A 13,420-nucleotide genomic window follows, 5' to 3' on the forward strand; every position below is an offset into this window, starting at 1 on the left:
AGGCAGTAAAATTAGTTGGTAGGGCTTCTCTTAATATTAATATGTACTTCAGAGCTGTCAGTGAAACAAGAGAGAGATATAATTATAGCCAGTTCGTGACAAGCAGAGCACTTCTTAGGATCTGATTAATCTTAGGATATCAAGGAAAACGGCTTAAGCACACCCAGTACAGGCCAGGAGAGAAGATGCCTCCTCCCCGCACAGCTCATTCCACAGCTTGAAGCAGGGCCGTGGAGCCTCGTGGCCCAGCACCATGTGTGCTGCCCCTTCTTCATGTCTTTGTCACTTCCGCACTGCTCCTTCCAGTACATACTATTTGGGGCCTTTCCCTCCCTTACGGACACATATGCATGTTATCACACCCTCCATCGCACTTCTCCACCCTCAAGACACCTTCTAGCACCACGTCCAAGCCTTCCCCCGCAGCCTCTGCATGTACATTCCCTCCCTGTCCTTCATACCTCCCAGCCTTTCTGTTGTGTAACAGGGCTCCCACAACAAAGCGTCATCTCAAATCCAAACTCAATCCTCACACTGGCATGGCCTTTTAGTTGGAAAGGCTGTTTGTATCCTATGTCTTGTCAATGAGGAGCACAGCCCATTACTGGGCATGGGGATTTCTCCAGGACTATGAGTTCTGATTCCATTCTGTGGCGGTCACACAATTGGGCAGCGATATCAGACAAGTTCTTTTTTGGAGTATAAAACAACTGGTAAACGCATACCTTTAGACCCAATGTACAGACAGCCCCTGTAGACTTATATTAAGGCTGCCACAAAACGCAATTTGGTGTCAAGCATACCTTTGAAAGAAGAATTTGTTACGAGAAACCTAAATACCCCTAGTACTCTTTACTGGGGTCCACAAGGCACCCCGTGATCTGGCCCCTGTGCACTTCAGCCCCTTTACTTCGGGCCTCAACCTGCACCACGCTCTGGGCATCGGGGCTGCCTCCTGGTTCCTCAGTACTCCAGGTTCCTCCCAGCCTCAGGAAGCACGTCCCCTCACATGCTTTCCCTCTTCCGGCACTCTCTTCTCTCTTCCAATGCTCCCTGACACCACACATGGCAGGTTCCTCATTCTTCAGGTCTCAGTTTAAAGATCCCTCAGTCTCAGCATGCTGCCTACCTGCTTCACTGTGCTTAATACAATTTGTAAATAACTCTTTTTTCCTTTTGGATTATCTACTTCACTAAACTGTAAGCTCCATGAGGGCAGTAACTGTCTTGTCCACTGCTGTATCCCCTTCCTCTCCATTGTGCCTTCAGTGCACAGTGCCTAGTGGAGGGGCTACATAAGTATGTGTTGAATTAATGAATGAATGTGAAGGAAACCTGTATAACAGCCTCAGGGCATTCCTCTCTGCAGCTGGGTAAGAGTCCAGCTGTAACCAAAGGCAAGTGCAGGTAAGATGTTTCTGACTCTCTCCCCACTTCTTCCTTCCCCCATTAACAACTAGAACAACCTCCTATCCACACTGGACCTCATTCCCTCAGGTTAAAGCTCTACTGGAACAAGCTTTGGACTCAAGAGGTAAAGGACTTCCTGACAAGATTACTAATTACAATGGGGAAAAGTATCTTTACAAGGAAGAAATCTGTTGGACAACACCTTACCAAGTGATCAAACTAGCCTCAGTGATGGGACAAACTGACGTTGTGTACCGTATGATGTAATGCTCCAAGAGAGACAGAGTCCCACCAAAATCCTGGAAAAAAGGTTCAACATGAATCACATCAAAAGGAAACAATCAATAAATCAAAACCAAGGGTTATTCTGCAAATCAACTGGCCTAGACTCTTCACAAATGTCAATATCACAAAGGACACCAAAAGTTGTGGGAACTGTCCTGATTAAAGGAAATGAAAGAGGTCTGACAACTATATGTAATATGCAATGGTTGATTAAAAATACAACTATAGGGACTTCCCTAGTGGCGCAGTGGTTAAGAATCTGCCTGCCAATGCGGGGGACATGGGTTCGAGCCCTGGTCCGGGAAGATCCCACATGCTGTGGAGCAACTAAGCCCGTGTGCCACAACTACCGAGCCTGCGCTCTAGAGCCCGTGAGCCACAACTACTGAGCCCACGTGCCACAACTACTGAAGCCCGTACACCTAGAGCCCGTGCTGTGCAACAAGAGAAGCCACTGCAATGAGAAGCTTGCGCACTGCAACAAAGAGTAGCCCCCGCTCACCGCAACTAGAGAAAGCCCGTGCACAGCAATGAAGACCCAACGCAGTCAAAAAATAAATGAGTTAAAAAAAAAAAAACAACTATAAAGGACATGATTGGGACAACTGGAAAGCTTTGCATATGGAATTAGATAATACTTTTGTATTAATTTTAAATTTCCTGAGCGCAATCTTGTAGTGTGGCTGTAGAGAGCAACATCCTACTGAATACATATGGAAGTATTTACGGGTGAAATGTAATGAGTGCAACTAAATCTAAATTGTTCAGGGGTGTGTGTGTGTGCATTTCTATAAAGTAAATGTGGCAAAATGTTAACTGGTGAATCTAAATGAAGGACATATGGTTGTTCACTATACTATTCTAGCACCTTTTCTGAAAGTTTGAAATTTTTTTCAATATAAAAAGTTGGAGAGAAAAAAGAGTAAAGTGCCTCCAAATACGATCAACAAATGTTTGCAGAGTAATAATACATCAAGCCAGTGGTGGTGGGGGGCGGGAATGGCAGGAAACAGAATAAATAAAAAGAATATGAAAACAAACCACATTCCCAGTCTTACAACCTAGCTGGAAACAAAAAATATATATGTGCAAACATCAGAGAAAAAAAACTGTCATCCTGAGCACAAGTGTAAAATAGGAATTTCAAACCAGGAGCTGTAGGTAGTGTCAAATCCTCAATCTGAACCATGCCTCGCAAGACAGACAGAATTACAGTCACAATGATAGAAAAGGGAGCGCACCTGAGGTGGCGGAGGAACCATGAACAAAGTTACAGAGGCTGGAAAGGGTGTGACATGAGCAGATGAAAACTACCCTGGCTTGGAGCCCAGAGACTGCCATGAAGGCTAGTTTAGAGTAGTGGGCAGGGCCAGACTTCAGAAGGCATTAAAACCAAGTTGTTTTATACAGGATGAAGTTGACAGGGCTAGAAAATGAGGGCAGAAGGCCATGTAGAATCGATTTCAAGGGACAAAGGGAACCTGTGGGGTAGCATAAAAAAGTAAAAGGTCATGACAATTTCAAGGACCACTGAGGAAGAAGAGAATCTAGAGTCAGAATGAATACTGAGGATAAAGGAAAACTCCTTGTCAGAAGGAATCACTGTGTTATTAAATTAGCAAAAAATGGCCTCCAGGGTTCTTTCTAGTCATGAATTTTTTTTTTTTTGGCTGCGTTGGGTCTCCATTGCTGCACGTGGACTTTCTCTAGTTGTGGCAAGCGGGAGCTACTCTGTTGCAGTGCGCGGGCTTCTCACTGCAGTGGCTTTTCTTGTTGTGGAGCACAGGCTCTAGGTGTGCAGGCTTCAGTAGTTGTGGCACATGGGCTCAGTAGTTGTGGCTCGCGAGCTCTAGAGCGCAGGCTCAGTAGTTGTGGCGCATGGGCTTAGTTGCTCTGCAGCATGTGGGATCTTCCTGGACCAGGGCTCAAACCCGTGTCCCCCACATTGGCAGGTGGATTCTTAACCACTGAGCCACCAGGGAAGCCCTCTAGTCATGAATTTTTATGAGAAGTAAGAGGCAAAGATGGCCACAAAGTTTCATGCTGGACACTTTAAAAATGGTGATTCCACTGAAAGAAATGGGAATGCTAAGGAGTCAAAGCTATGGGAGGGGGTGAATGACTGACTTAGCTTTGATATGTTGAATTTAAGGAGGATGATGGATACATTGAAATCAAACCCCTTCCTTGCTCTGGCCAGACGCGTGTGGTTGTGAAATGGCAAAGGGCACATAATAGCAAAAAAAATCACATTTGCAGAGACCAACTCAAGTTTCTAAAATGACCAATTGGCACCTTCATCGAAACTCAGGTGTCAGGCCATCATGTGCTGGCTCCAGATCCCCCAGCCCTTAGTTTGAGCTTAAACTCTTAAAATTAAAAAACTCTGGCAGTAGGGCTTCCCTGGTGGCGCAGTGGTTGAGAATCTGCCTGCCAATGCAGGGGACACGGGTTCGAGCCCTGGTCTGGGAGGATCCCACATGCTGCAGAGCAACTAGGCTCGTGAGCCACAACCACTGAGCCTGCGCGTCTGGAGCCTGTGCTCCGCAACAGGAGAGGCCGCGATAGTGAGAGGCCCGCGCACCGTGACGAAGAGTGGCCCCCGCTTGCCGCAACTAGAGAAAGCCCTCGCACAGAAACGAAGACCCAAAACAGCCAAAAATAAATAAATAAATAAATAAAAATTTAAAATACAGACATACACTTAAAAAAAAAAAACAAAAAACTCTGGCAGCAAGTTGCCATGAGACCTTTTCCAGTAGGACTGTAGGAAGCACAAGTGTTCATTACTGGGGGAAGAGTCTAAGCCAAGACACCTGTCTTAACAGTACTGCTCTAAAACCTCATGAGTGCCAAGGACGACAACCAAGCCCTTCAGGCTGATGACAAGTGTCCACCTGATTATCCAAGCCCAGAAACTCTGAAGGATTCCACATTAAAAGAAATAACTGGGCTTCCCTGGTGGCGCAGTCGTTGAGAATCTGCCTGCCAATGCAGGGGACACGGGTTCGAGCCCTGGTCTGGGAGGATCCCACATGCCGCGGAACAACTGGGCCCGTAAGCCACAACTACTGAGCCTGCGCGCCTGGAGCTTGTGCTCCGCAGCAAGTGAGGCCGCAACAGTGAGAGGCCCGCGCACCACGATGAAGAGTGGCCCCTGCTCGCCACAACTAGAGAAAGCCCTCGCACAGAAACGAAGACCCAACACAGCCAAAAATAAAATAAATAAATAAATAAATAAATTTTAAAAGAAATAACTACTCCCTCCACTCCTGGCACCGGAGGATCTGCTAGAACCTGAGGTTCCCCAGAATCAACCAAGTCACTGTCAAGGAAGTCTGCCTACAGAGACACAATTTCAGAAACTAGGCTCATCAGCTCTGCTCAATGAAAAGCTGTGGCGGCACTTGGTGCAGGAGCACAGGTATTGTTAATGCAGGTTTTCTGGTCCAGAACACCTCCTAGAATTTACCTCCTCATGTCTCCCCTGTGGCTCTCTTAGGATAAGAAATGTAAAAGAGGTGCCTCCCCGGGAATGGCATCCCTGTAGCACATGGTCTAATCTGTAAACACAGGAAGGGGAATGAGGGTTGAAGGGAGATCAAGGAAGAACCCATGTGGGTTGGGTCAATGGTTTGAAAAAGCAGTGAGATCATGACCAGTTCCACTGCAGCAGACACTCGAGTCTCCGCGTGAGAAGGATCCTCCTCAGGAGCACGACAGCCACTGAAGGCAGTCTTCACTATCCTCAGGGTAAAATTCCTCAATGGCCACTTCTAAGCTCAAAGATTTCTTTCTTTCTGAATTCCTTCTGAACACATAAACAAACCCAAAACAGATTTCCTGATTACCTGTTCTTCAGGAGGTAAAAAACACTGCTCGTCTTGAAAGCATTAGGACACATTTTGAGGGCCTCTGGGAACAAGAAGCAGAGGAAGGCAGACAGGGCTCAGAGGCAGAAATGGAACGCCAGCTGTGGAAAACAACTGACAGCCTGGAATGGTGAAAGCAGAGCTTGTCCTGAGAGCAAGATACAGCGCTACTGAAGCGCAAAGAGAAGAATAAAGAGGCAAGCCAGAAGCAGCAGAAACAAGCCAACTGTGGCTTCACCAGCTACTCCCCTTCAGAGTAGAACTAGAACTGCTTTTACTGAGAAAAATGAGTATGCGTTAAGTGGTGCTGAACTAAGGGAGCTCAAACCAGAGTGCCTCACTCAAACTCTGACTTGATCCTTTTGCAAGACAGTAAGCAGTAACTCTACTTCAGGTCATCTTCATACACTTGCTACTCCCCAAACTTCAGCAGACACATAGTGTGGAGGCTGAGGAACATCCTTCAGGCAAAGCCGATGGGACAACTGTGGAGATTCAGTGCCTGTACCAATAGCACCCTGTTGCCTCCCATCTGGCTTCTATATACTTGAAGACAAAAGAAGGCTACACAGTGGGAAAAAAATCGCAGAAATTAAATCAGAATTCTACCCAAAATGAAGGGGTCTTGAATAAATGAACCTGAGAAGAATTTATTAGAACCCAGGGAATGAAGAATTCTAGACACTTTAAAGTCATTCCTGGTGAAAGATTTAATGGAACACTTAACTCCAACAAAATGAGGATAATAACAAAAAGGGGAAAACAGTACCTCATGGAGATGCCATGAAAATTAACTGTGATAAGCATGTGAAGTGCTTAGAATGGTGCCCAGGACACAGTAAATACCCAATGAACATCCAATATTATGACGGTGATCATAATGTTGTTTCTCCTGAACCAGGCAATCACCCTTCCTTTTCTGCCACCTCTAAATCTTGTACACACTTCCATTATTTGTTTACACATCTGGTTACCCTATGTAAGGCCCCTGAGGTGATGGACAATGACTTACCAGAGCATCTAGAATGGTGCCTGGCACATAGTAAAAGTTTTATAAATGTTGACGCTTTGAAGTAACTTTATTGAGACAGCCTTTGCACTTCACATTAAAGTCATATATTGACTGAATAATAATTATAAGCCGGGCATTGCACTAGCTGCTTTCCACGTGATCTCATTTAATTGCCAAATATTATCCCACTTTACAGACAAGGAAACAGGCTCAGTAGTCCCCATGTGGCTACATATCTCAATTCTCTGACCCTACAGAAGCCTCCTCATTGAAGCCTTTAATATTGAATAATTAGTAAGTCCCTCAGTGTGGCAACTCTACTAATTGCTTTCTCTGGGCTCAGCCACAAAGCAATGCAAGAAGAAAATCACAAAAACTTGGCCCATTAAAACCTAGACGTTCCACAACTAGACTCGCTGCCATTCTTCACACCCCACAGATTCAATGCTTTTGAATTCTGTTGTTCACTCAACCCTCTTCAACCTGTCTTCAATCATCAAATCCTATCAAATTCCCCTTTGTCACTTCTCTCACATCTCTGTCTTCCTTTCCATTCAGAGGTCCAAACCCCTGGCATATTAGTTATGTCATCAGTCTAACTTATCTTCCTGCTCTGGTCTCTCTCCTCAAATTCTACTCTGAACTCTATCACGAGACCAGTCTTGCTAAAGACTAACAAATTTTCCTAAAAGAGATTTTGGATCATGTCTTTTTCAGAATCCTTCAGTTGCTCCTCATGGCCATAAAACAAGGGGCAGCATTAGCACACAGGCTCTCTGAGCTCTGGTCTAAAGCTATTTTTAATTCCTGCTATTCCCCCACACAAAAATCTCCGCCCTGGCCAAACCAGCCAATAGCCAATCTCCCACACAGCCCTTTATCACACTACACCAGCACCTGCCCAGCCTACCCATAAGTATCTTCCTCTTCCTCTCTGGTGAAATCCTGCCCATGCTTCAAGGCTTCTGTCCTGCTCCCTTTGTGAAGCCTTTCCTGATCAGCCCAGCCTTCAAGACCTCTCGTGCCTCTCAACACCCAATGCTAATGTCCACACTCTCATTGGACTCCAGGCATATATGGTATCTTTCCATTTCCTAGTACATCTTAATTACTTGGATACAAGGACTGTCTTAGAGTGACTTACATATAATAAGCACAGTGTTCCTACTGGCCCACACTGTCTTAAAAATTACTTTGAGAATACTATGAATGTTGAGCAAAGATTCTTCTCTGAAGCCTTACCACTCTCCTAACCGGTGTTCTTTGGGGACCTCTCACCTCTGAACACAGAGTGCTCACATGCATCTAGCATATTACAGGCAAACTCAACCAACATGTATGCAACCACAGGGTACCATTATTTAGCAGCGTAGGTCCAAGCTGGAGGAATGTCTGACAATCTGTTGGAGATAGCAGCACTGTGAAAGGACCCAAAGGGACCCTCCAGAGAGAAAAGATTTGGGTTAAACAAAGAGCTAAATTTAGCTGCTTCCTGAATGTGTTTTCCCAATCAATAGACCTTTTATAACACTGCCCCCCTCCATGCACACAGTTGGCAAAGAGTATTGCCAAGAGGAGTATGAGCAATTAGAGAATAACAGCTTAGAAACTGTTGACACCACTCAGCATGCAGTCAATGTGTAGGATACCAGCAGCAAGCTGCCAGAATCCTGAAACCCAAGCCATTACCAAATGGGTAGTAAACATGTTCTTTTGCTACTCTGGGAATTAGCAGAAAATAAGTATTTGGGGTTCTAGGACATGAATGCCACAAGGCTAGATTGGGGAGCTAGCCAAACCACTCTCTACAACTGCAGATCTAAGTTGGTCTAGTCCTGAGGGAATACTAAAGAGAAAAGACTATATAGTCTAATTGCCATTAAACTGCCCTTCTCTTCTTATATCCTTCTTTCTCTTTAACATATCTGTATTCAGAAAAGGAAAGGAAATGTGATAGATAAGGTTTATAGAGCCTTTACCTCTCTGGACCTCAATGTCCTCAATCTGTTAAATGAGAAAATTATACTAGGTGATCAAGTAACCTAACACTAACATTTTTTTTTGTCCTAGCTTGTTTCCCCACATATTCCAGATAGCTTGCCTCATTCCGATACTAACATTTGGACAGTAAATCCAACTGGAAAAGTGTCCCCAGCCAGGCACTACGTGAATAACATTGAGTAAAAACCTGCTTTGAGACTTGTGCCTTGGAGCTGGAACAGAGACAAAATCACCTGTAGAAGCTGCTCAGCAAGATAATTGCTTGCTTGCTCTATTTCCAGCATAGATCCTGCTTGGCAAAAGGACTTCATTTCCACTCCTTATCACTGCTGAGAACAAAGAGAAAAACCAGATGGCATGAGGCTACAGGGCCTCTTGTACCCTCACTGTCATGCTCCAGTGAAACGCAGCTGGTTGCTACACACCACAAGCCGCCATACCCGAGTTCTTGGCCAATGCCTAGCACATGTGGTTTGTAGTATGTCTGTTAATGGCAATTCTGGAAAAATATGAGAGGAGGGAACTTTCACTTCTGTCATTAAACAAAGTGTGAACATTAAGCTGGGGAGATAAGAGTATGTAGGAAGAAAAATTCCCACCTCTCCTGTTGTCTACTTTGGCAAATGTTTTCTTAGGCTCTTTTAGATCTGAGAATCTTTCCTGATTCTTATTGCTATTCTCTCCCTGTTAGCCACTTCACTCCAAGGCAGGCTATAATCTCCCCAAGCTCAGGAATTTCAGGGAAATCACATACGGCACGACCCAACCACCTCAGCTTCCAGAGAGTTACCAGTAGAGGCAGCTTATTTTGCCACTGAGGGCAGTAAAAAGGAGAACAGTCAAAAGTGGATGGACGGTGTATGTATAGCTGATTCACTTTGTTATACAGCAGAAACTAACACACCATTGTAAAGCAATTATACTCCAATAAAGATGTTAAAAAAAAAAAAAGTGGATGGACGGCAGGATCTGAGTATACAACCAGACCTGCTGGATGATAGCTGCCTTTGAAAAGCTTAAAACCTGGCAATTTAAATTAAGCCTGATTCTGAGCTAGGTGGTTTGCCTTAACATAGGTGATAAAAATCAAAGGAGTTCAGCAACTCACACTGTCAGTGTCACTTAAGGAAACTACCTTAGTAAAGAGGCGTGCCTGCTAGAGTCTGATAGTGAAAGACAGAAATTAGTAGTCTTTCTTAACCTGACAACCTGCTTATTTCTTTTTTTTCACATGGAAGCTTTTACACTCAGCAAAACCAAATACCACAGAGCCCTACTGATGTTTACAAAAATGCCATGCCATATCTCTGATTTTCCCCCATATGTAACTAAGCTGTCTCCATAAATCTCCCTGTAACTGTTACTAGCATTCAAGGTTTATATTCCCTATATTCAAGACTCCAAGACTTCAGATGATTATTATACTTATTAAAATGACTGATTCCTCCTTTAGCTCCTAAGATCATTTAACAACAATAGTTTCAATCTGTAATCTAAGAAGCCCAGTTAATAATAAGTTTGGGGGGAAGGGACAGAGACAGGGACGAGGTAGACCACCTGTCCTACAGCTGCCTCAAATGCCATGTTTGAAGAAAAGATCCAAATGCTAAAAGATAAAACAAAACCACAAACTTAAAAATCACTGAGTTAACAGACTAGGCTATCATACACAGTGACCTACCTAATTACCAAGGCACTACACTGTCACATAAGCATTATGACTAGCCAACCCTCAATGACCAGGGTTAGCAGGAGATGAGGACAGTGCAGTAAACAAATGTAATTTACTGAAACCCTAATTTTAGCCAATGGTTTCAACTACTCAGCTCTATTTCTTACCCCAGCAAACAACCAGTGAAGCAGAGTTGAACTTCTAGTAAAATCTACAGGCAGTAACAGGGAAGCCAAAGTAAAAATAGACCTGACTATGTCAATCTAGATAGTCAGCCTCTATGCCTTTAGTTGTTAATCATAACATACTTAACAGCAGACCAGATCCTGCCAGGTACAGGATAAAAATGGACATGTAGAGAAATCAGCCCCCACCCCAGCCTAGTGGTAGGTAGGATGCTATATTGGCCACAGTCTCTAAAAGACAATATAATGGGCCAACCACCATGCCCCTTGAGTTAATTCCTACTACAAGACTCTGACTCAGAATCTGGGTCATTCTGTTTCAAGTATTAAAAAAAAAAAAAAAAAGGAAGAGCAGCCAGTGGGACATGGGGTTAACTTACCTGTGCAGAACTCCTTGCTCACGTTGTGGGGCACTGTGATCCGACGATAGACGATGGGCTCTGACTCCAGGATGTTCTCATCATGGCGGTACCGAGTAGGCCTCTCATTTGGGATGCCCCGGGAACGGGTACCACTTCTCCTCTCATAAGTATCAATCTCCTCAAACACAGCTGCTTTGTCAAAAAGGGCCAGGTTCCCTTCAAAATCAAAATCTGTATCTGGGATCTCCTCAATATCATCCCCAAAGCACTCGTCATCTTTATTCTTCATCTGGCCGTTCTTTAAGCCACTTTTCTTTGGAGTTGCCTGATTTGGGTGCCTGCTACTAGATGACCCTGGAGAAAAAAAAAGGGACTAAAGCCAGTGTGCCCACATAAAGTGCTCATTTATAAGTGGAAAATACATTAGTCCTTTGTGGACAGTGTTACAGGAATCAATGTGAAAACGGTATAAGGTAAAGCTATTCCTAAATCACATTAAGTAGAAAAAATTACCACAAATCTCATGGAATAATAGATTTCGTATATTACCCGACTAACAGTGAATATGAAATAAGCAGTGCGTCTGGAAATCTTAAGCTCTGCTCTTCATAAGGGAATTGGTAATGACTGAGGCTTTTCTGACAACTGAATATACCAAAAAAGTGGAAGGGCAAGAATACAGCAGTCTCTTCCCACAGGTCTGGGTGGTTTGATTCTGAATGTCCAGCAGTTAATTAAGAGAGAAATACCCCCAGAGTAAAAGAAGGCCAAGTCCTCATAACCTGAAGCTCACAGGAAGATCTTATTCAAGTGGCTCTGAATTCCATGCTTACCAAGCAAGCAATCTTCTGATTTTTTAACTCAGTCTCAGGCTACCCCAGTAGGAGGGAATCCCTGGGTTTAGACAGATTCCAGACCTTGAGCCAGATATACATCTACCACTATAAGTTGATATATTTTGATTTACAGGCCTGTTTTTATATCTTTTGGTTAATGTGAACTCTTTTCTCAAAATTTTACCACTTCTAGGAAGGCAATTTCTGAACCATCAAATGATGACAAGGACCATATTGACCTGATCCTGTAGAGGGCACACCAAGATGCATATCAACACCACAGCAGTCAGCCACTCTCTGTCTCTGAAACTCTGTTTGGCCACCACATATCAGTCAACTACTCCTCTAGCAGCCAAGGCAGAAGACCCCACAGAATTCTCCAAACCATCCCTTCCCAGAGAATCCTGAACTGAATTTATAGTTTGAGCCCCATCTGACCACCCTGAAAGGATGGACCAGCTGACTGGTGTGGCAAATGGAACTGCCAACATAGTCTGGATAAACATCATGCACTTCCTTTTGTGAGAACAAGCTCCTCAATTATTGAAAATACTCAAGAAGAGGTTAGGATGATCATGAGCAAACCCCCTCACACGTATCATCCCAACTATACTGCTCTAACTTTTCTCACAGCAACTCCCTTCTATCCAATGGACCATGAGTCACGAGACCTAGGATCTATTTGCGTGTTGTATAATCTTACACCTATCACCCAACTTCTCAATTTCCTTGTGTGTAAAATGATCACTGTGGTACCCCCAGCAGGGTTTCTAGTACATAGCAGTCAGTCAATAAATATCTGTTTAATGTTATCAATCAACATCAGCAAGATCAATTACAATAATTATTCAGAAAGATGTATACTATGCAAATATAACTCATGTCTAAGTCTTCCTAATGCCAAATATTGGTATGGAAAAGGGCTATGCTGGCAGTTAGGATGAGATTTAGGCCTCTGAGAAAAACCTAAGGCTGACCAAAATTATGAAGGGGAGGAAGAGTTGGCTGAGTCACCATGAACAGCTGAGATTACGAACCACTGAGAAGCTTGTCAAAGTCTGGGTTAAGTTCTAGTTCTGATAATTTGATAAAAACATTTAGTGAGAGCATGCTGTGTGCCACAGCCAGGTACCGGGAATATAGTACATAACCAAGACATGCTACCCAAAAAGGAAGGAGGAGAGATATATAAGCAAATAACTAAAATACAATATAATGAGAATTATAATAGAAGTTTATATAAAGTGCTACAGAAATATGGATGAGAAACAGAGCTGGGTTAGGAATGGGAGAACAAGAATGAAAATACAGGGCTTCCCTGGTGGCGCAGTGGTTGAGAATCTGCCTGCCAATGCAGGGGACACGGGTTCGAGCCCTGGTCTGGGAAGATCCCACATGCCGCGGAGCAACTAGGCCCGTGAGCCACAATTACTGAGCCTGCGCGTCTGGAGCCTGTGCTCCGCAACAAGAGAGGCCGCGATAATGAGAGGCCCATGCACTGCGATGAAGAGTGGCCCCTGCTTGCCGCAACTAGAGAAAGCCCTCGCACAGAAACGAAGACCCAACACAGCCATAAATAAATTAAAAAAAAAAAAAAAAAAAAAGACAGAGACTCTCTAATTAGAATGTAAATACTGTTAAATACTGTTTAAAAAAAAAAAAAAGAATGAAAATACAAGGTCAGGATAACACCATTAGCAATGTATGTAGGCAAGGGAAGAACTAGAGAAAAAAGTCCAGTTTGTAGGATTATCAATGTATTGCCTCAATATTAAATCAATAGGG

At 43.8% G+C, this 13,420-nt stretch overlaps 1 protein-coding gene across 2 annotated transcripts in view; it reads right to left on the bottom strand.

The window, feature by feature from the left end:
- EDC3 (enhancer of mRNA decapping 3) overlaps positions 1-13,420 on the bottom strand; it is a 52,557-nt gene that overhangs the window by 11,140 nt on the left and 27,997 nt on the right. For both annotated transcript variants that reach the window (XM_068555673.1, XM_068555678.1), the window contains one exon: positions 10,818-11,153. In XM_068555673.1, coding sequence (XP_068411774.1) covers positions 10,818-11,153 — 336 coding nt within the window. The remainder of the gene's footprint in view (positions 1-10,817; positions 11,154-13,420) is intronic.

This window comes from Eschrichtius robustus, chromosome 1 (genome assembly GCF_028021215.1).
Source record: "Eschrichtius robustus isolate mEscRob2 chromosome 1, mEscRob2.pri, whole genome shotgun sequence".
NCBI classification, from domain to species: Eukaryota; Metazoa; Chordata; class Mammalia; order Artiodactyla; family Eschrichtiidae; genus Eschrichtius; species Eschrichtius robustus.